Raw genomic sequence first — 23,426 nt, 5'->3', positions numbered from 1 at the left:
TGTCTTTTTAATGTAATTCGTCCTTGTGGGTGTGTAATGATATCTCATTGTGGTCTTAATTTGCATTTGCCTGATGACTAAGGATGTGGAGACCTTAAAAAAATGCTTAGTTACCTTTTATCCATGAAACTATTTGAGTGCAAAGACATAAGTTTTATCTGTGATGGTGTTGTGAATGAGAAAAAGAGACTTACTGTAATTGAATACGTTCCTTTTCACTTCTCCTTTTTAATACCCTTTTTGAGGATTACACTTCTAAATATGCATCCTGTAGGGATGAAGTTCCTTTAAATAGTTATAAATCTTTATTATTCAATCAGTTGGTTTGTTTCATACTTCCGCTAGGAAACATTCATATATGTGAAGCTATGTAAAACATCACCAGCAAAATATATACCAGTGCCCATTTGAAAGTAAATAGGGTCAGGTTGGTGGCCAAGATGGTGGAATAGGAAGACCCTGAGCTCACCTCCTTCCATGGGCACTCCAAAATTACAACTATTACAACTATTTACAGAGCAACTATTGATGAGAAAGAACAGAAGACTAGTAGAAAAGATCTTATACAACTGAAGATATAAAGAAGGAACCACAGTAAGACAGAGGGGCAGAGACACAGTATAATCAAGATCCATACCTCTGGGTGGGTGACCCACAAATGGATAATTACAATTGCAGAGGTTCTCCCCAAGGAGCGAGGTGTCCAAGCCCCACCTGAGGCTCCCCAGCCCTGGGGTCCTCCATTGGGAAGATGAGCCCCCAGAACATTTGGCTTCAAAGGCCAGCGGGACTTAATTTCAGGAGTGCCAGAGGGCTGTGGGAAATAGACTCCACTCTTAAAGAGCATGTATAAAATCTCACATGCTCTGGAAACCAGAGCAGAAGCAGTAATTTGAAAGGAGCCTGGATCAGACCCACCTGCTGATCTTGGAGAGTCTCCTGGAGAGGCAGGAGGCACCTGGAGCTCACTCTGGGGACATAGACACTGGTGGCAGCCTTTTTTGGGAGCTTGTTCTACCATCCTTTACTAATGGAGCTCGCAAGCACCATTTTAGAATCTTCCCTCTAGCGTATTAATGCCAGGACCTGGCCCTGCCCATCAGCCTATCTGCATCAGTACTGGGACACCTCAAGCCAAGCAACTAGCCAGGCAGGGACACACCTTCACCCACCAGCAGGCTGGTTGCCTTAAGAACCCTTGAGCCTACAGCTACTCCAGGACCTGGCTCTGCCCAACAAAGGGCCCAGGACCTGACCCTGAATAGCAGTGTGCCTGCACTAGCCCTAGGACCCGCTGGGCACTGGCCCTGCCTACCAGCAGACCAACACCAACTTCGGGACACCCCACACTCCACAGCCAGCCATCTCAGAAACTAGCTCTGCCCATCAGCAGGCCAACACCAGCTCTGGGATCCCCAGGGCCCTGCAACCAGAGACCCCAGGATCCCCTGGACCTCTACAGCCAGCTGCCTTGTGACCTGGCCCTGCCCACCAGCGGCTGACAGCCTCCACACAAGGCAGGATCTGGCAACCAGCCAGACTGGGGACCAGCCATGCCTACCAGATTATCCACAGTAGTCAGCCAGCCACAACAGAAGGACCCACACAGCCCATGTAGGAGGTATCCTTATAGCATACGGCTCTGGTGACCAGAGGGAAGTGCACTGCTGGGACTCGTAGGACGTCTCCTAGAAAAGGCCAACTTCTTCAAGGTCGGAAAATGTAATCAACTTACAAAATACATAGAAATAAAAAAAGGAAATTAGGAAAAATGAAGGCACAGAGGAACGTGTTCCAAACGAAGAAACAAGATAAAATCCCAGAAGAAGAGCTAAGTGAAGTGGAGATAAGCAATCTACCGAATAAAGAGTTCAAGGTAGTGATTGTAAAGATGATCAAAGAACCCAGGAGATGATTGGATTAACAGAGTGAGAAGTTAGAATTTTTTAACAAAGAGAAAGTGTAAACAATGACCAAACAAAGATGAATACAATAACTGAAGTAAATACACTAGAAGGAATCAACAGTGGATTAGATGATACAGAGGAATGGATCAGTGAGCAGGAAGACAGAGTAGTTGAAATCACTGAGGTGGAACAGAAAAAAGAATAAAAAGAAATGAGGACTGTTTAAGAAACCTCTAAAACAACATCAAATGTACTAACATTTGCATAATAGGGGTCCCAGAGGGAGAAGAGAGAGAAAAAGGGGCAGAGAACATATTTGAAAACATAATAGCTGAAAACTTCCTTAACCTGGGGAAAGAAACAGATATCTAGGTCCAGGAAGCACAGAGAGTCCCAAACAGGATCAATCCAAAGAGGACCACACCAAGACATTGTAATTAAAATGGCAAAAATTAAAGAAAGAATATTAAAAGCAGCTAGGGAAAAGCAAAGTGTCACATACAAGGGAATTCCCATAAGGCTGTCAACTGACTTTGCTGCAGAAACCCTGCAGGCCAGAATGAAGTGGCATGATATATTTAAAGTGATAAAAGGGAAAAACCTACAACCAAGAATGCTCAGCAAGGCTTTCATTCAGTTTTGGTGGAGAAATCAAAAGTTTTACAGAAAAGCAAAAGCTAAGAGTTCAGCACCGTCAAACCAGCTTTACAGGAAATGTTAAAGAGGCTTCTCCAAGCAAAAAAGAAAAGGCCACAAGAAGAAATATGAAAATTCTGAAAGGAAAAATCTCATTGGTAAAGGCAAATATACAGTAAAGGTAGTAAACCAACCACATATAAAGCTAGGAGGAAGATTACAAGAAAAAGGAGTAAAATCACCTATAACCACAATAAAGGATACACAAAACAAAAAAGATGTAAAATATGTCAATGTGGTGGGAGGGGGCATAAAAATGCAGGGTTGTTAAAATGCATTTGAACTTAAGAGATGAGCAACTTACAATAATCACGTATGTATATATAGATTGCTACATATAAACGTTATGGTAACCACAAACCAAAAATCTATACTAGATACACACACAAAAAAGGGAAAGGAATCCGAACATAACACTAAGATACTCATCAAATCACAAGGGAAGAGAGCAAAAGAAGAACAAAAAAGAAGTATAAAAACAACTGAAAAGCAGTTAACAAAATGACAATAAGTGCATACCTGTCAATAATTAAATGTAAATGGATTAAATGCTCCAATCAAAAGACATAGAGTGGCTGAATGGATACAAAAACAAGACCCATATATATACTGCCTACAGGAGACTCAGTTCATATCTGAAGACGAAAACAGAAAGTGAAGGGATAAAAAAGGTATACCATGCAAATGGAAATGAAAGGGAAGCTGGGATAGCAATATTTATATCAGAGAAAATAGACTTTAAAACAAAGTCTGTAACAAGAGACAGAGAAGGACTACTTAATGATAAAGGAATCAATCCAAGAAGATATAACAATTGTAAATATATATGCACCCAACATAGGAGCACCTAAATACACAAAGCAAATATTAATAGACATAAAGTGAGAAATTGACAGCAACACAATAATAGTAGGAGACTTTAAAAAAATTAATTTATTTTTTTACTTTTGGCTGCATTGGGTCTTCGTTGGGTTGCGCGGGCTTCTCATTGCAGTGGCTTCTCTTGTTGTGGAGTACGGGCTCTAGGCTTGAGGGCTTTAGTAGTTGTGGCTCTCGGGCTCTAGAGCACAGGCTCAGTTGTAGCACACGGGCTTAGTTGCTCCCCAGCATGTGGGATCTTCCCAGACCAGGGCTCGAACCCATGTCCCCTGCATTGGCAGGCGGATTCTTAACCACTGTGCCACCTGGGAAGCCCAGTAGGAGACTTTAACACCACACTTACCTCAATGGACCGATCATCCAGATAGAAAATCAATGAGGAAACACTGGCCTTAAACAACACATTAGACCTAAATGGGCTTAATTGACATATATACAACATTCCATCCAAAATCAGCAGAATACACATTCTTTTCAAGTGCACATGGCACAGTCTCCAAGATAGATCACATGCCAGGCCACAAAACAAGCCTCAGCAAATTTAAGGAAATTGAAACCATATCAAGCATTTTTTCTGACCACAATGCTATGAGGCTAGAAATCAACTATAAGAAAAAAAACTGCAAAAGACACAAACACATGGAGGCTAAACAGTATGCTACTAAACAACCAATGGATCACTGAAGAAATCAAAGAGGAAATTAAAAAAGTACCTGGAGACAAATGAAAATGAAAACACAATGATTCAATATCTGTAGGATCCAGCAAAAGCAGTTCTAAGAGGGACATTTATAGCAATGCAAGCTTACCTCAGGAAACAAGAAGAATCTCAACCTAACATTACACCTAAAGGAGCCAGAAGAAGAACAAGCAAAACCCAAAGTTAGTAGAAGGAAAGAAATCATAAAGATCAGAGCAGAAATAAATGAAACTGAGACTAAGAAAACAATAGAAAGGATCAATGAAACTAAGAGCTAGTTCTTTGATAAGATAAACAAAACTGATAAACCTTTAGCCAGACTCATCAAGAAAAAAAAGAGAGGTCTCAAATCAATAAAATCAGAAATGAAAAAGGAGAAGTTACAACAGATACCACTGACATACAAAGGATCATAATAGACTGCTATGAACAATTATATGCCAATAAAGTGGACAACCTAGGAGAAATGGACAAATTCCTAGAAATGTACAATCTCACAAGACTGAACCAGGAAGAAATAGAAAACATGAACAGAACAACTACCAATAATGAAATTGAGTCAGTAATTTTAAAACTTCCAACAAACAAAAGTCTATGACCAGATGGCTTCACAGGTGAATTCTACCAAACATTTAAAGAAGAGTTAACACCTGTCCTTCATAAACTATTCCAAAAAATTGCAGAGCAAGGAACACTTCCAAACTCATTCTACAGGTCAGCATCACCCTGACACCAAAACCAGACACAGATATCACAAATAAAATTACAGGCCAGTATCACTAATGAACATAGATTCAGAAATCCTCAACAAAATATTAACAAACTGAATTCAACAATACATGAAAAGGATCATACAGCATGATCAGGTGGGATTTATTCCAGAGATGCAAGGATGGTTCAGTATCTGGAAATCAATGTGATATACCACAGTAACAAATTGAAGAATAAAAACCATATGATCATCTAAATAGATGCAGAAAAAGCTTGACAGAATTCAACATCCATTTATGATAAAACCTCTGAACAAAGGGGGAACATACCCCCAAATAATAAAGGCTGTATATGACAAGCCCACAGTTAACATCATACTCAGTGGTGAAAAGCTAAAACCCTCTAAGATCAGCAACAAGACAAGGGTGCCCACTCTTGCCACTTTTGTTCAACATAGTATTGGAAGTCCTAACCACAGTAATCAGACATGAAAAAGAAAGAAAAGGAATCCAAATTCGAAAGTAAAACTGTCACTCTTTGTAGATGATGTGATACTATATATAGCAAATCCTAAAGATACTGCCAGAAAAACTGTTAGAAATAGTAAATTCAGTAAAATTGCAGGATACAAAATTAATATATAGAAATCTGTTGCATTTCTATACACTAACAACAAACTATCAGAAAGAGAAATTTAAAAACAATCCCCCTTACCATCACATCAAAAAGAATAAAATGCTTAGGAATACATCTAACTAGGGAGGTAAAAGACCTGTACTCTGAAAACTATTAAGACCCTGATGAAAGATATTGAAGAAGACACGGATGAAAAGATATACTGTGCTCATGGATTTGAAGAATTTATATTGTTAAAAATGACCATACTACCCAAGGCAATCTACAGATTCAATGCAATACCTATCAAAATACCAATGACATTTTTTACAGAACTATAACAAATAATTCTAAAGTTTGTATGGTGATGCAAAAGTTGCAGAATAGCCAAAACAATCTTGAGAAAGAAGAACAAAGCTTGAGGTGTTACACGCCCAGATTTCAAACTATACTACAAAGCTACAGTAGTCACAACAGCATGGTACAGTCACAAAAACACATAGATCCATGGAACAGAACAGAGAGACCAGAAATGAACCCATGCTTATATGGTCAATTAATCTACGATAAAGGAGGTAAGAATATAGTGGGGAAAAAGCTGTCTTTTTCCCTCTTCACCAAATGGTGTGGGAAATCTGGACAGCTACAGCAAAAGAATCAAACTGGACTACTTTCTTACACCATGCACAAAAATAAATTCAAAATGGATTAAAGACTTAAATATAAAACCTGAAACCATGAAACTTCTAGAAGAAAACATAGGCAGTATGCTCTCTGACATTGGTACTAATAATATTTTTTTGGCTATGTCTCAGGCAAAGGAAACAAAACCAAAAATAAACAAATGGGACTTTATCAAATTGAAAAGCTTTTGCACAGTGAAGGAAACTACCAACGAAATGAAAAGGCTGCCTACCGAATGGGAGAAGATGTTTGCAAACAGTATATCCGATAAGGGCTTAATATCTACAATGTGCAAAGAACTGATAGAACTTCAACATATAAAAAACAAACCAACTATAAAGTGGGCAGAGGAGCTGGATAGCTGTCTTTCCAAAGAAGACATACAGATGGCCAACATCTTTTCATGGCCAACATGAAAAGATGCTCAACATCACTAATTGTCAGGGAAATGCAAATCAAAACCACAATGAGATATTACCTCACACGTGTCAGAATGGCTATTTTCAAAAAAGGCAACAAATAACAAGTGTTGGTGAGGATGTGGAGAAAAGGGAACCCTCCTGCACTGTTGATGGGATTGTAAATTGGTGCAGCCACTATGGAAAACAATACGGAGATTACTCCAAAAGTTAAAAATAGAACTATTGTATTATCCAGCAGTTCCACTCCTGGGTATTTATCCAAAGAAAACAAAAACAGTAATTAGAAAAGGTACATACACCCCTATGTTCATCGCAGCATTATTTACAACAGCCAAGATATAGAAGCAACCTAAATGCCCATCAAGAGATAAATGGATAAAGAAGATGTGGCATACACACACACACAGACACACACACACAGGAATATTACTCAGCCATATAAAAGAATGAAATCTTGTCATTTGCAACAACATGGATGGATCTAGAGGCTATAATGCTAAGTGAAATAAGTCAGAGAAAGACAAACACTATGATTTCACTTATATGTGGAATCTAAAAAAACAAAACAAATGAACAAACTTAACCAAACATTAACAGAGTTATAGATACAGAGAACAAATAGGTTGCCTGAGGGGAGAATGTTGGGGGTAGGAAAGAATAGGTGAAGGAGATTAAGAGTTACAGACTTCCAGTTGCAGTATAAATGAGTCACAGGTATGAAATGTGCTGTGTTGGGAATATAGTCATAACTATGTAATATCTTTGAATTTTGACATATCATAGCTAAACTTATTGTTGTGATCATTTTGAAATGTGTAGAAATATCAAATCACTATGTTGTGTAACAGGAAATAACATAGTGTTATAGGTCAATCATACTTTAAAAACAAACTCATAGAAAGATAGATCAGAGAAGCAGAGTTGTGAGGAGGGGAATTGGATGAAGGCAGTCAAAAAGTACAAACTTCCAGTTATAAGATAGATAAATACTGGGGATATAGTGGACAACATGATAAATATAATTAATAATGCTTTATGTTATGTATGAAAATTGTTAAGAGAGTAAATCCTAGGAGTTCTCATCACAAGGGGGGAAAAGGTAAATAGGGTTAGCTGGCAGCAAAACTTTCAATTTAGCTGGTTTGTCTTTAGCTCCAGATGTGTGTGTGAACCTCTAAACAAATCTGTGCCAGGATCCTTGACTATAAATGGAGATAATAAAAATGGCATCTTCGTCATAGAGTTTTTGCATGGATTAAATAATATCCCTTATTTGAAGCACTTAGCACAGTGAAGTGACTGGCATATTGTGTATTAAGCAGTCCACAATTGTTTGCTATAGATAATAATTTCAAAATATATATACTATCTTCAGTGTCTTACATTTCTAGATCCTATAAGAAGCCAATGAAAATAGGATGCATACTCTGATCCCAACAGATAACAAGAACAGATGCTCAGAAGCTGGGCCAGTCCCTACCTCATCATACCCAAGAAATGGGGGAAAATTTAGAGTACCCTTTCCCTGTCCTGTTCCCCCTGCCCCCACTACAGTCTTTTCTCCTTTCTTCCTTGTCTGAGCACAGATTATATAACACCCTACTTCTGCCCCAGGAGTCTCAGATGTATATTTGATGTAACACGGTTAGCTTTATTTCATTTAAAATAAGGTGATCTTTTTATACTATAACAATTATATTTCATATGGTAGCAAGTTTTATGCTTGCCTATATTTTTGGTAACAATTTTTGAATGAAGTGACATCTATCTTTTGTGCCAAAGATAAAGACAGTTTTATAGCATTCTTCAATGTCATTCCTCTTCTTTTTGTTTTTGTATTGTAAATAATGTCTGGGTATCATGAGTTAAATCATATTCTTTTATAGAAGCATCACTCCGAGAATAAGGGCCTAGATAAAGTGATGGAGACTCAAGCCCAAGTGGATGAACTTAAAGGAATCATGGTCAGAAACATAGGTATGTTTCATGGCATACTCCGCATGCATGAGGGCAAAAATGATAATAGATTACTTGATTGGGGTCAAATCATTCTAGAGAGGCGGAAATAGCACTTCCTTAGTCTTAATATTGGAAGCTAATTGTCAGCTGAGATATGGATATTACTTACCTATGATACTGCCTGCTGTATGATGGTTTCTTTTTAGCACTTATGACTATTCATTCTAAATTTGTTAGCTTGCTTAGCAAGACTAATTTCCAAGACCCTTAAACAGTTCAGCAACTTAGAATAATTTAGTCAGTTTTGGCTGGAAATACCCAGATAGTTGATACCATCAGTATAGACACTTAAAGTATAACTATTTGCCCTCCTTAGAAAGTTTGTAGCTCTTGACTGAGAAAGAATTGGACCAAAAAACTGTTGTATTCTTCAAGAGAATGAACTATGGCATGAATTCCATTGGCCTGTGTTTTGTCAAGAACCTATTTACCACATTAAAGTAATCCAGAGAAATGCACTGTTTATTTTTTAATTGATTATAACAGTGGTATTTAGATTTAGGATGATGTTAATTTTTTAATAGCACCAGTTCTCACAATATAGTCCCTGGGCCAGCAGCATCAGCATCCCCTGGGAACCTGTTACAAATGCAAATTTTCAGGCCCCACCCCAAGCCTACTGAATGAGAAACTCTTGGAGTGGGAAATCTGTGTTTTCACAAGCCCTCCAGAGGATTCCAGTGCACACTCAAGTTATAGAACCACTCTTAAATATATCTTCTAAGAGGAATGTCTTGCAGAGAATAAATTCTTAATATAAAATTGAACAAAAATTAGTATATAAATGCTTTACAAGATATTTAACTGAGATGTCATTTCATAAATGTCCATTTAGTTATAATTTTGAATTTACTATTTGAATTTTACATTTATTATTAGAACTCTTAAAAGTTATGAAAAGACATTTTAAAAAATTTACTTTGTCTCACCATCCTAAAGTTTTATTTACATTTTCTTTCCTTTAAATTTTTACTTACATGTATACATAGTTAATCATAGTTTATATTCAGTTTTGTGGAGGCAGTATAATAGAGTAATCAAGATTTGGAGTCATACATGCCTGAGTTTGAGTCCTGATTTCACTTCCTACCTGCTGTTAAACCTTGATCAGTCCTCTAACCTCTCTGACCTTTACTCCTTAATCTGCAAAAAGGAGGTAATAGAACCTGAGATTACCAGGATAAAAGAGGTAATGTATGTAAAACACTGTGTACAGTCCCTGGCACATAGTAAGAGCTGAATGATTGTTAGCTGTTAGTCTACTTTATGCTCATGCAGTATTTCTTTGAGTTATATCACAGGTTACCAATTATGTCCTTATGTTGGACACTTTGGGTCTTTAGAGCATTATTACTCAGAGTGCTGTTTTACAACCAGCAAGGAGCTTGCTCCAGAATAGAAGTCAGTGCTGTGCTTCCTTCATTGAGAACATCTTGCTATGAAAATGTCAATTTGACTGAACAGTATACTTGGAAACTTAGTTGAGCAGTAGCAAACACTCTTAGGTAGCACTGATTTAGAGTTTGTGTTATAGTAACAGTACTGTTATAAATGTTTCTGTGCCTATTATATTCTTCTTATTTTGTTGAGATTAGTTCCCAGGAATGGGATTAATAATCAAAAGGCAGAAACATTTTTATATTTCTTTTTTTTCTTTTCTTTTCTTTTCTTTTTTTTTTTTTTTTTTTGTGGTACGCGGGCCTCTCACTGTTGTGGCCTCTCCCATTGTGGAGCACAGGCTCTGGATGCGCAGGCTCAGTGGCCATGGCTCACGGGCCTAGCTGCTCCGTGGCAAGTGGGATCTTCCCGGACCGGGGCACGAACCCATGTCCCCTGCATCGGCAGGTGGACTCTCAAGCACTGCACCACCAGGGAAGCCCTATATTTCTTAATATGTATGTCTCTGGGTTATTTGAAGTGATTTCCTTTCATTGATTTTAGTTTTAAATATAGGTCTAGATGCAGACTAGAGAACTCTTAAATATATCTTTCAGTATACCTATTGAAAAACTACTAATATTTTTCTCTTTTTTTGGTCACCAAATATATTTATTTGGCCTAAAAGTGGAAGCAGCCAACTGCTACAATAGTATTTATTGCAGATGCATAATGTTTCCAGAAAATGAACCTTTTTAATCAACTCCTCTTAAATGACATTTATGTTTAGAATTACAGAAATAGCAAATTAAAAATGTAGCAAAAACCTTTCTAATCATCTCCCTTTGATTTTTTAACAGCTTTATTGACATATAATTCACATACCATACAATTTACCCATTTAAAGTATACAATCCAATGGTTTTTACTATGTCCACAGAGTTGTGTGACTATCACCACAATCAATTTTAGAATATTTTCATTACCCCCCAAAGAAATTCTTTACCCATTTACAGTCATTCCTCTTTTCCCCTCAACCTGCAGACCTAAGCAACAATTAATCTCCTTTCTGTCTGTATAGATTTGCTTGTTCTGGACATTTCATATAAATGGAGTTATATAAAATGTGGCCTTAGCAATTTTGAAGTATATAATACAGTATTGTTGACTACAATTAGTGTGCTGTACACTAGATGTTCAGAACTTACTAATCTTCTAGTTGCAAGTCTGTACCCTTTTACAACATCTCCCCAATTCCTGTACCCCCCAGCCCCTGGTAACCACCATTCTACTCTGGTTCTATAAGGTTCACATTTTTAGATTCCACATATGAGTAATATCATACAATATTTGTCTTTCTTTGACTAGCTTATCTCACTAAGCATGGTGCCCTCAAGATCCATCCCTGTTGTTTCAAATGGCAGGATTTTCATTTTTCTCATGGCTCAATAATATTCCATTATATATGTACACTACATCTTCTTTATCCATGCATCCATTGACAGACACTTAGCTTGTTTCCATATCTTGGCTGTTGTGAAATAATGCTGCAATAAACATGGGAGTGCAGATATCCTTTCAATATCCTGCTTTCATTTCCTTCAGATAGAAACTCAGAAATGGAATTGCTAGATATATATGGTAGTTGTATTTTTAATTTTTTTAAGGAGACTCCATACTGTTTTTCATAGTGATTGAACCAATTTACATTCCCACCAGCAGTGCATAAGGGTTCCCTTTTCTCCATATGCTCACCAACACTTATCTCTTTCTTCTTGATGATAGCCATTCTAACTGGTATGAGGTTGATATTTCATTGTGGTTTTTATTTGCATGTTCCTGATGACTTGCGATGTTGAGCATCTTTTAATGTACCTGTTGGCCATTTGTATATCTTCTTTGGAAAAATTCTATTCAGTTCCTCTGCCCATTTTTTAATCCAATTGTTTGTTTTTTTGTTACTGAGTTGTATTAATTCTTTATATATTTTGGATGATAACCCCTTATCCAATATATGGTGAATATTTTCTCCCTTTCTATAAGTTGCCTTTTCATTTTGTTGATTGTTTCTTTTCATGTCCAGAATCTCTGTAGTTTGATGTAGTCCAACTTGTTGATTTTGCTTTTATTGCTTGTGCTTTTGGTATGCTAAATATCATTGCAAAGACCAATGTCAAGAACTTTCTTCCCTATATTTTCTTCTAGGTGTTCTATTGGTTTCAGGTCTTACATTTAAGTCTTTAACCCATTTCAAGTTAATTTTTTGAGTGATGTATATAGGGATCCAATTTCAATTTTCTGCATGTGGCTATCCATGTGGTTTTCCCAACACCATTTGCTGAAGAGACCATCCTTTCCCCATTGAGTGTTCTTGACTCCCTTGTCAAATCTTAGTTGACTCTTTTTGTGGGGGTTTATTTCTGGTCTCTCTGTTTTGTTCCAATGGTCCATGTATCTATTTTTGCCAGCAATACTGTTTTAATTACTATAGCTTTATAGTATAGTTTGAAATCAGGAAGTGTAATGCCTCTGGCCTTGTTCTTCTTTCTCAGGATTACTATGGCTATTTGGGATCTTTTGTGGTTTCATATACATTTTATTTTTTAATTTTTTCTATTTTTTAATTTTTTCTATTTCCGTCAAAAATGCCATTGGAATTTTGATAGAGATTGCATTGAATCTGTAGATGACTTTGGGTACTATGAATATTTTAACAATATTAATTTTTCTGATCCATGAACATGGGATGTATTTCCATTTGTTTGTAATTTCTTTCATCAAAGTCTTGTAGCTTTTATCACACAGATCTTCACTTCCTTGGTTAAGTTTATTCCTAAATATTTTATTATTTTTTATGGTATTCTGATTGGGATAGTTTTATTACTTTTGTTGATATTTTGTTATTATATAGAAACAACTGATTTCTGTATGTCGATTTTATATCCTGCAACTTGATTGAATTCATTGATTAGTTTAACAGTTTTTTTGGTTGAATCTTTTAAGATTTTCTATGTATAATATCATATCATCTTAAATAATGGCAATTTTACTTCTTCCTTTCCAATTTGGATGCCTTTTATTTCTTTGTCTTGCCTGATTGCTCTAGCTAGGATTTCTAGTATTTTATGAATAATAGTGATGAGAGTGGGCACCCTTGTCTTGTTCCTGATCTTAGAGGAAAAGCTTTCAATCTTTCATCATTGAGTATGATGTTAAGCTATGGGTGTGACGTAATGGCCTTTATTATGTTGAAGTAAACACCTTCAATATTCAGTTTGTTGAGAGTTTTTGTCATGAAATTATGCTGAATTTTGTCAAATGTCTTTTCCCCATTTATTGAGATGATCATAAATATTTATCTTTCATTCTATTAACGTGGTATGTCACATGTATTGATTTGTGTATATCAAACTATCCTTGCATCCCAAGGATAAATCCCACCTAGTTGGTGTATGATTGTTTTGATGTGTTGTTGAATTCAATTTGCTAATATTTTTTTGAGAATTTTTGCACCTATATTCATCAGGAATATTGGTCTAGTTTTGTTTTCTCATAGTGTCCTTATCTGGCTTTGGTATCAGGGTAATGCTGGCCTTGTAAAATGCGTTTGGAAGTGTTTCCTCCTCTTCAGTTTTTTTCAAAGACTTTGAGATGAATTGGCATTAACTTTCCTTTAAACGTTTGGTAGAATTCACCAGTGAAGCCATTTGGTACTGCGCTTTTCTCTGTTGGGAGGCTTTTGATTACTGATTCAATCTCTTTGTTCATTATTAGAATCTTCAGAGTTTCTATTACTTTCCGATTTAGTCTTGGTAGGTTGTATGTTTCTAGGAATATATTCATTTCTTCTAGGTTATCCAGTTTGTTGGCATATAACTTTTCATAGTAGTCTCTTGTGATCCTTTGTATTTCTGAGCTATCATACGAGCTATCAGTTGTGATATCTTCTCTTTCATTTCTGATTTTATTTATTTGGGTCCTCTTTTTTTCTTAGTCTAGCCAAAGCTTTGTCAATTTTGTTTATCTTTTCAGAAAACCAGCTCTTAGTTTTGCTGATATTTTCTATTGTTTTTCTGGTCTCTATTTCAGTTATTTCCACCATGATATTTGTTATTTCCTTTCTTCTGCTAACTTTGGGCTTACTTTGTTCTTTTTCTAGTTCCTTGAAGTGTAAAGTTAGGTTGTTTATTTGAGGTCTTTCTGTTTTCTTAATATATGCATTTATCACTATAAATTTCCCTTTGAGACTGCTTTTGCAGCATCCTATAGGTTTTAGTATGTTGTCTTTCCATTTTCACTTGTTTCAAGATTTTTTTATTTCCATTTTGATTTATTCTTTGACCCATTGGTTGTTCAGGAGTGTGTTATTTAATTTCCACATATTTGTAGATTTTCTAGCTTTCCTTTTATTGTTGATATCTGGTTTCATACCATTGTGGACAAAACAGATAGTATGATTTCAATCTTCTTGAGTTAGTTAAGACTTGTTTTGTCCTATCAGATGATCTATCCTGGAGAATGTTCTGTGTGCACTTGAGAAGACTGTGTATTCTGCTTCTGTTGGATGAATTGTTTTGTACATGTCTGTTAGGTTCACTTGGTCTAATGTGTGTTTTGAGTCCAATGTTTCTTTTTTGATTTTCTGTCTGAATGATCTATCCATTGCTGAAAGTGGGGTATTGAAGTCCCCTAATATTATTGTATTGTCTATTTCTCCCTTCATATCTTTTAGTATTTGCCTAAGATAATTAGGTGCTCTGATACCATGTGAGCATATCATTGATTGTTATATCTTCTTAATGAATTGACCACTTTATTATTTTATAATGACCTAATGTGTCTCTTGTTACCATTTTTGGTGTACAGTCTTATTTTGTGTGATATAAGTATAGTTATACCCACTTTCTTTTGGTTTCTACTTGCATGGAATATCTTTTTCTATCCCTTCACTTTGAGCCTGTGTGTGGACTTAAATCTGGAGTGAGTCTCTTTGTAGGCAGCATGTAGTTGAGTCTTGTTTTTTTTTCTGTTTGGTTTGTTTGGTTTTGTTTTTTTTTGCGGTACGTGGGCCTCTCACTGTTGTGGCCTCTCCCGTTGCGGAGCACAGGCTCCGGACGCGCAGGCTCAGTGGCCATGGCTCACGGGCGCAGCCGCTCTGCGGCATGTGGGATCTTCCTGGACCAGGGCACGAACCCATGTCCCCTGCATCGGCAGGCAGACCCTCAACCACTGCGCCACCAGGGAAGCCCGAGTCTTTGTTTTCTAATCTGTCCAACCACTCTGTGCCTTTTGATTGGTAAATTCAGTCCATTTACAGTTTGAGTAATTATTGTTATGAAAGGACTTACTAATTACATTTCATTCATTGCTTTCTGCCTGTTTTATAGTTTCATTGTTCCTATTTCCCTCTACTTCTGCTTACCTTTTGAAATTGGTGATTTTCTGTGGTTGTGTCCTCTATTTCCCCTTTCTTTGTCTTTTGTGAATCTAATATAGATTTTTGTTTTGTGGTTTCCATTGGGCTTACATAAAGGCTCTTATAGATAAAATAGTCCATTTTAAGCTGATAGCAACTTAACTTTGCATACAACTCTCCACCCATTTACTATCCCTATTTTATCTTTTTGACATCACACTTTACCTCTTTTTATATTGTGCATTCATTAACAAATTATAGTAGCTGTAATTATTTTTTAATTAGTTTTTATTGGAGTATAGTTGCTTTACAATGTTGTATTAGTTTCTACTGTACAGCAAAATGAATCAGTTATACATACACATATATTGCCTCTTTTTGGATTTCCTTCCCATTTAGGTCACCAGAGTGCATTAAGTAGAGTTCCCTGTGCTATACAGTATGTTCTCATTTGTTGTCTATTTTATACATAGTATCACTAATGTATATGTATCAGTTTCAATTTCCTCACCCCCGCCCCACTTTCCCCCTTGGTATCCATACATTTGTTCTCAATGTCTGTGTCTGTTTCTGCTTTACAAATAAGATCATCTATACCATTTTTGTAGATTCCACATATGTGTGTTAATATATGATATTTGTTTTTCTCTTTCTGACTTACTCACTCTCTATGACATTCTCTAGGTCCATCCACGTCTCTGCAAATGACCCAGTTTCATTCCTTTTAATGGCTGAGTAATATTCCATTGTATATATGCACCACATCTTCTTTATCTGTCAGTAGACATTTAGGTTGTTTTCATGTGCTGGCTGTTGTAAATAGTGCTGCAGTGAACACTGGGGTGCATGTCTCTTTTTGAATTATGGTTTTCTCAGGGTATATGCCCAGTAGTGGGATTGCTGGGTCATATGGTAGTTCTATTTTTAGTTTTCTAAGGAACCTCCATACTGTTTTCCATAGTGGTTGTATCAATTTACATTCCCACCAACAGTGCATAAGGGTTCCCTTTTCTCCACACCCCCTCCAGCATTTATTGTTTGTAGATTTTTTGACGATGGCCATTCTAACCGGTGTGAAGTGATACCTCATTGTAGTTTTGATTTGCATTTCTCTAATGATTAGTGAGTTGATTATCCTTTCATGTGCCTCTTGGCCATCTGTATGTCTTCTTTGGAGAAATATCTATTTAGGTCATCCACCCATTTTTTGATTGGGTTGTTTGTTTTTTTGATATTGAGCTGCATGAGCAGCTTGTATATTTTGGAGATTAATCCTTTGTCAGTTGCTTTGTTTGCAAATATTTCTCCCATTCTGAGGGCTGGCTTTTTGTCTTGTTTATGGTTTCCTTTGCTGTGCAAAAGCTTTGACGTTTCATTAGGTCCCATTTGTTTATTTTTGTTTTTATTCTCATTACTCTAGGAGGTGGATCAAAAAGGATCTTGCTGTGATTCATGTCAAAGAGTGTTCTGCCTGTGTTTTCCTCTAAGAATTTTCTAGTGTCTGGCCTTACATTTAGATCTTAAATCCATTTTGAACTTATTTTTGTGTATGGTGTTAGGGAGTGTTCTAATTTCATTCTTTTACATGTAGCTATCCAGTTTTCCCAGCACCACTTATTGAAGAGGCTGTCTTTTCTCCATTGTATATTTTTGCCTCTTTGCCATAGATTAGGTGACCATAGGTATGTCAGTTTATCTCTGGGCTTTCTATCCTGTTCCACTGATCTATATTTCTATTTTTGTGCCATTGCCATACTGTCTTGATTACGGTAGCTTTGTAGTATAGTCTGAAGTCCGGGAGCCTGATTCCTCCAGCTCCGTTTTTCTTTCTCAAGATTGCTTTGGTTATTTGGGGTATTTTGTGTTTCCATACAAATGGTGAACTTTTTTGTTCTAGTTCTGTGAAAGATGCCATTGGTAATTTGATAGGGATTGCATTGAATCTGTAGATTGCTTTGCATAGTATAGTCATTTTCAAAATATTGATTCTTCCAATCTAAGAACACAGTATATCTCTCCATCTGTTTTTGTCGTCTTTGATTTCTTTCATCAGTATCTTATAGTTTTCTGCATACAGGTCTTTTGCCTCCTTTGGTAGGTTTATCCTAGGTATTTTATTCTTTTTGTTGTAATGGTACATGGGATTGTTTCCTTGATTTCTCCTTCTGATCTTTTGTTGTTAGCGTATAGGAATGCAAGAGATTTCTGCGTATAAATTTTGTATCCTGCTACTTTACCAAATTCATAGATTAGCTCTAGTGGTTTTCTGGTGGCATCTTTAGGATTTTCTATGTACAGTATCATGTCATCTGCAAACAGTGACAGTTTTACTTCTTCTTTTCCGATTTGGATTCCTTGTATTTCTTTTTCTTCTCTGATTGACATGGCTAGGACTTCCAAAACTATGCTGAATAATAGTGGCGAGAGTGGACATCCTAGTCTTGTTCCTGATCTTAGAGGAAATGCTTTCAGTTTTTCACCATCGAGAATGATGTTTGCTGTGGGTTTGTCGTATATGGCCTTTGTTATATTGAGGTAGGTTCTCCCTATGCCCACTTTCTGGACAGTTTTTATCGTAAATGGGTGTTAAATTTTGTCAAAAGCTTTTTCTGCATCTATTGAGATGGTCATATGGTTTTTATTCTTCAATTAGTTAATATGGTGTATCACATTGATTTTCGTATGTTGAAGAATCCTTGCATCCCTGGTATAAATCCCTGTTGGTCATGGCGTATGATCCTTTTAATGTGTTGTTGGATTCTGTTTGCTAGTATTTTGTTCAGGATTTTTGAGTCTGTGTTCATCAGTGATATTGGCCTGTAAGTTTCTTTTTTGTATCTTTGTCTGGTTTTGGTGTCAGGGTGATGGTGGCCTCGCAGAGTGAATTTGGGAGTGTTCCAGCCTCTGCAGTTTTTTGGAAGAGTTTGAGAAGTATAGGTGTTAGCTCTTCTCTAAATGTTTGATAGAATTTACCTGTCAAGCCATCTGGTCCTGGACTTCTTTTTGTTGAACGATTTTTAATCACAGCTTCAATTTCATTATTTGTGATTTGTCTGGTCATATTTTCTATTTTTTGCTGGTTCAGTCTTGGATGGTTGTACTTTTCTAAGAATTTGTCCATTTCTTCCAGGTTATCCATTTTATTGGCATAGAGTTGCTTGTAGTAGTCTCTTATGATCTTCTGTATTTCTGTGGTGTCAATTGTGTCTTCTCAGTTTTCATTTCTAATTTTATTGATTTGGATCCTCTCCCTTTTTTACTTGATGAGTCTGGCTAAAGGTTTATCAATTTTGTTTATCTACTCAAAGAACCAGCTTTTAGTTTCATTGATCTTTGCTATTCTTTTCTTCATTTCTATGTCATTTATTTCTGCTCTGATCTTTATGATTTCTTTCCTTCTACTAACTTTGGGTTTTGTTTGTTTTTTCTCTAGTTGCTTTAGGTGTAAGGTTAGCTTGTTTATTTGAGATTTTTCTTGTTTCTTGAGGTAGGGTTGTATTGCTGTAAACTTCCTTCTTAGAACTGCTTTTGCTGCATCCCATAAGTTTTGGGTCACTGTGTTTTCATTGTCATTTGTCTCTAGGTATTTCTTGATTTCCTCTTTGATTTCTTCAGTGATCTCTTGGTTATTTAGTAACATATTGTTTAGCCTCCATGTGTTTGTACTTTTTACAGTTTTTTTCCCCTGTAATTGATTTCCAATCTCATAGCATTGTGGTCAGAAAAGATGCTTGATATGATTTCAATTTTCTTAAATTTACTGAGGCTTGATTGTGACCCAAGATGTGATCTATCCTGGAGAAAATGTTCCGTGAGCACTTGAGAAGAAAGTGTATTCTGCCACTTTTGGGTAGAATGTCCTATAAATATCAATTTAGTCTATGTGGTCTGTTGTATCATTTAAAGCTTGTGTTTCCTTATTTATTTTCTGTCTGGATGATCTGTCCATTGGTGTAAGTGGGGTGTTAAAGTCCTCCACTATTATTGTGTTACTGTCAGTTTCCCCTTTTATGGCTGTTAACATTTGCCTTATGTACTGAGATGCACCTGTGTTGGGTGTATAAATATTTACAATTGTTATATTTTCCTGGATTGATCCCTTGATCATTATGTAGTGTCCTTCATTATCTCTTATAATAGTCTTTATTTTAAAGTCTATCTTTTCTGATATGAGTATTGCTACTCCAGCTTTCTTTTGATTCCCATTTGTATGGAATATCTTTTTCCATCCCCTCACTCTCTGTGTGTATGTGTTTCTATGTCTGAAGTCAGTCTCTTGTAGACAGCATATATAGGAGTCTTGTTTTTGAATGCATTCATCTAGTCTGTGTCTTTTGGTTGGAGCATTTAATCCATTTGCACTTAAGGTAATTATAGATAATGTATGTTCCTATTACCATCTTCTTAATTGTTTTGGGTTTGTTCTTGTGGGTCTTTTCCTTCTCTTGTGTTTCTTGCCTAGAGAAGTTTCTTTAGCATTTGCTGAAAAGCTGGTTTGGTGCTGCTGAATTCTCTTAGCTTTTGCTTGTCTGTAAAGCTTTTGATTTCTCCATCGAATCTGAATGTGATCCTCGTTGAGTAGAGTAATCTTGGTTGTAGGTTTTTCCCTTTCATCACTTGAGATACGTCCTGCCACTCCCTTCTGGCCTGCAGAGTTTCTGCTGAAAAATAAGCTGATAACCTTATGGGGATTCCCTTTTTGGTTATTTGTTGATTTTCCCTTGCTGCATTTAATAGTTTTTCTTTGTATTTAATTTTTGTTAGTTTGATTAATATGTGTCTCTGTTTTTTCTCCTTGGGTTTATCCTGTATGGGACTCTCTGCACTTCCTAGACTTGATTGACTATTTCCTTTCCCACGTTAGGGAAGTTTTCACCTACAATCTCTTCACATATTTTCTCAGTACCTTTCCCTTTCTCTTTTTCTTGGACCCCTGTAATTCAAATGTTGGTGTGTTTAATGTTGTTCCAGAGGTCTCTTAGGGTGTCTTCATTTCTTTTCATTCTTTTTTCTTTATTCTTCTCCACGGCAGTTATTTCCACCATTCTATCTTCCAGCTCACTTCTCCGTTCTTTTGCCTCAGTTATTCTGCTGTTAATTCCTTCTAGTATATTTTTCATTTCAGTTATTGTGTTGTTCATCACTGATTGTTTGTTCTTTAGTTCTTCTAGGTGCTTGTTAAACATTTCTTGTATCTTCTCTATCCTTGCCTCCATTCTCTTTTCGAGATCTTGGATCATCTTTACTGTCATTACTCTGAATTATTTTTCAGGTAGATTTCCAATCTCCTCTTCATTTATTTGGTCTTGTGGGTTTTTATCTTGCTTCTTCATCTGCAACATATTTCTTTGTCTTCTTATTTTGTCTAACCTGCTGTGTTTATGGTCTCCTTTCCACAGGCTGCAGGGTCGTAATTCCTCTTGCTTCTGTTGTCTGCCACCTAGTGAGTGAAGTTGGTCCAGGGGCTTGTGTATGCTTCCTGGTGGAAGGGACTGGTGCCTGTGCTCTGGTGGGTGGAACTGAGTCTTTTCCCTCTTAGGGCAGGGCCGCGTCAGGTGGTGTGTTTTGGGGTTTCTGTGAGCTTAGTACAACTTTAGGCAGTCTGTCTGCTGATGGGTGGGGCTGTGTTCCTGTCTTGTTGGTTGTTTGGCGTGAGGTGTCCAGCACTGGAGCCTGCAGGCAGTTGTGTGGGCTGAGCCCTGGTGTTGATGTGGATACCCCAGGAGCACGTGCACCGATTAATATTCCCTGGGCCCAGGGATTCTCTGGCGGTCCAGTGTCCTGGAGTAGGCGCTCCCAGCCCAGAGGCCCAGGCCTGACCCCTGGCCAGGGAGCCAAGAGCCCGCAAACTTCACAGAGCGGCCAGAGAAAAAAGGAAAAATAGAAAAGAAAACAAACAGACAAACAAAATCCAAGACAAATAGAAAAAACAACAGCAAAGAGACAGCAGCAGCAACAAACACACACACAGAAAAAAGAAAAGAAAATAAAAACAAAACAAGAGCACAAGCAAAGGAATTCAAAGATGAGAATAGTCCATAAGGACTAAACTAACAAAAACAAAAAAATGAAAAATAAAACTAAAACAGAAAGCAAACAGCAAAAAAAGTGAAGAAAACAAAATAGAGACATAAAAACAATAAAAAAGTAAAAGGGAAAGAACAAAACCAAGAATAAACCCACAAAACAACAAAAAAGTAAAGTAAAAATTTTAAAATATATATGTTAGGGGCTTCCCTGGTGGCGCAGTGGTTGAGAGTCTGCCTGCCGATGCAGGGGACATGGGTTCATGCCCTGGTCCGGGAAGATCCCACACGCCGTGGAGTGGCTGGGCCCATGAGCCATGGCTGCTGAGCCTGCGCATCCGGAGCCTGTGCTCTGCAACGGGAGAGGCCACAACGTGGCCTGCGTACCGCAAAAAAAAAAAAAAAATATATATATATATGTTAAAAATTATTTTTAAATAAAAATAAAGAATAGAAAGGTAAAAAATAATAAAATAATAAAAGCAACAGCACCAACAACTGAACAAAATGAAACAAACCAAAAACGAATAATAGTAATAAGAATATTTTCCTGGGGCCTCCTCTGTCAGTGTCCTTGCCCCCACAGTGAGCCAGAGCCAATCCCTGTCTCCCCAGGAGGCCTTCCAATACCTCTAGTTAGGCCTCGGGACCTGCTGTGGGTACTGTGGGGCCAACTCAGACTCTGACCTGGCCAGACTCCTTGCCCCCAGAGTCCACTGCTGCAAAGGCTAGACTGGTCTCAGTTGTGGAACACTCGTTGTCTACTCAGGTATTCCACAGACACAGGATTTAGCAAGCCAACCTCAGGGATTTAATCCGTGGCTTGCACAGCTGCACAGAAAGATTTCCATTCCTCTTCCTTAGTCGCACTGCCCCTGGGCCTCAGCTTTGGTTTTGACCCCACCTCTGCGTGTGCACCACCCTCAGGCATCTGTTCCTTGCCCAGGCGAGAGGGAGGCGAAAGCAGTGGCTGCTTACTCAGGCCAGCGGCCACAATTGGGCTGTGTGCAAATTGCCTGCGGTGGCAGAACCAGCAGGCAGTTGCAACAGACTGGCACACTCGCTCTGGTGAGAGTCCCTCCCAGTGCCCGCGGAGGCAGGAGCTGGAATGTGGGGGCGGTGGTGGCCCTGCCCCCCACGTGTCTCTCAACAGTGGTGCCTCATTTTCCAGGCAGACCACACTTCCTCTAGGGGCATTCCCAGCTGCGCATCCCCTCACTCCTGTCCCCTCTGCTATATCCACACAGCCAACAGTACTCCTCTCCCCAGACCCATTCTTCCAACCCCACACTTTAGTTCTCAGCCCCCACCAGCATCGACAGACTTTTTGTACCAGGCAGGGGTGCCCAGAGCTGGTTCCCAAGGAGGTTTTGGGGTGTGCAGCGCTCAGTCCCCCAGAGCCCACGGGCAGAGACCCCAGCTCGAGAGGCAAGTGGGCCTGCTCAGATGGGAGCCCCTCTCAGTGCCTGCAGAGGCTGAAGAAGCTGGTGGGTGGGGAAAGGGGTTGTAATGGCGGCTCCACCCCTCACGCACCACTGAACAATGACACCTTGATTCTATGGTATCCTGGATTTTTTCCACAGACTTTCCCAGTTGTGGAGCTCCTTACTCCTGTCCCTTCAGACTGTCTTTTCACAGCCAACAGCTGCCCCCTCCCTGGGTCTGCACTCCAAACCCCACTTTGCAGCACCCAGCCCCCCTCCACAACAGGCAACTCACGACTCAGGCCAGAATGTGCAGAGCTGCAGTGTAGACCATGCATGCAGTCTTTGTCCTGCCTTCCACAGAGTGTCCACTGCATTCTCCTTTGATCCCCCAAAGATCCGTTTCTGTCCCAGCTGATTTCCCCACTGTGAGGGAGTTTTTCTGAGTGTGGGGACCTCTCCTCACCTTCAGCTTCCCGCCAGATTGCTGGTCCCTGTTTTGATTCCTCTTTTCTTTTTTTCTTCTTTCTTTCATCCTACCTGGTTGTGA

The 23,426-nt window shown here is 38.0% G+C and overlaps 1 protein-coding gene across 1 annotated transcript in view; it reads left to right on the top strand.

Moving 5' to 3' along the window:
• VAMP7 (vesicle associated membrane protein 7) overlaps positions 1 to 23,426 on the top strand; it is a 65,929-nt gene that overhangs the window by 23,751 nt on the left and 18,752 nt on the right. Inside the window, exon 5 of the mRNA XM_004324820.4 lies at positions 8,501 to 8,591. Within this exon, the coding sequence (XP_004324868.1) occupies positions 8,501 to 8,591 (91 nt within the window). The remainder of the gene's footprint in view (positions 1 to 8,500; positions 8,592 to 23,426) is intronic.

This window comes from Tursiops truncatus, chromosome X (genome assembly GCF_011762595.2).
Source record: "Tursiops truncatus isolate mTurTru1 chromosome X, mTurTru1.mat.Y, whole genome shotgun sequence".
Lineage (NCBI taxonomy): Eukaryota > Metazoa > Chordata > Mammalia > Artiodactyla > Delphinidae > Tursiops > Tursiops truncatus.
This window is presented reverse-complemented; position numbering and strand designations above follow the sequence as displayed.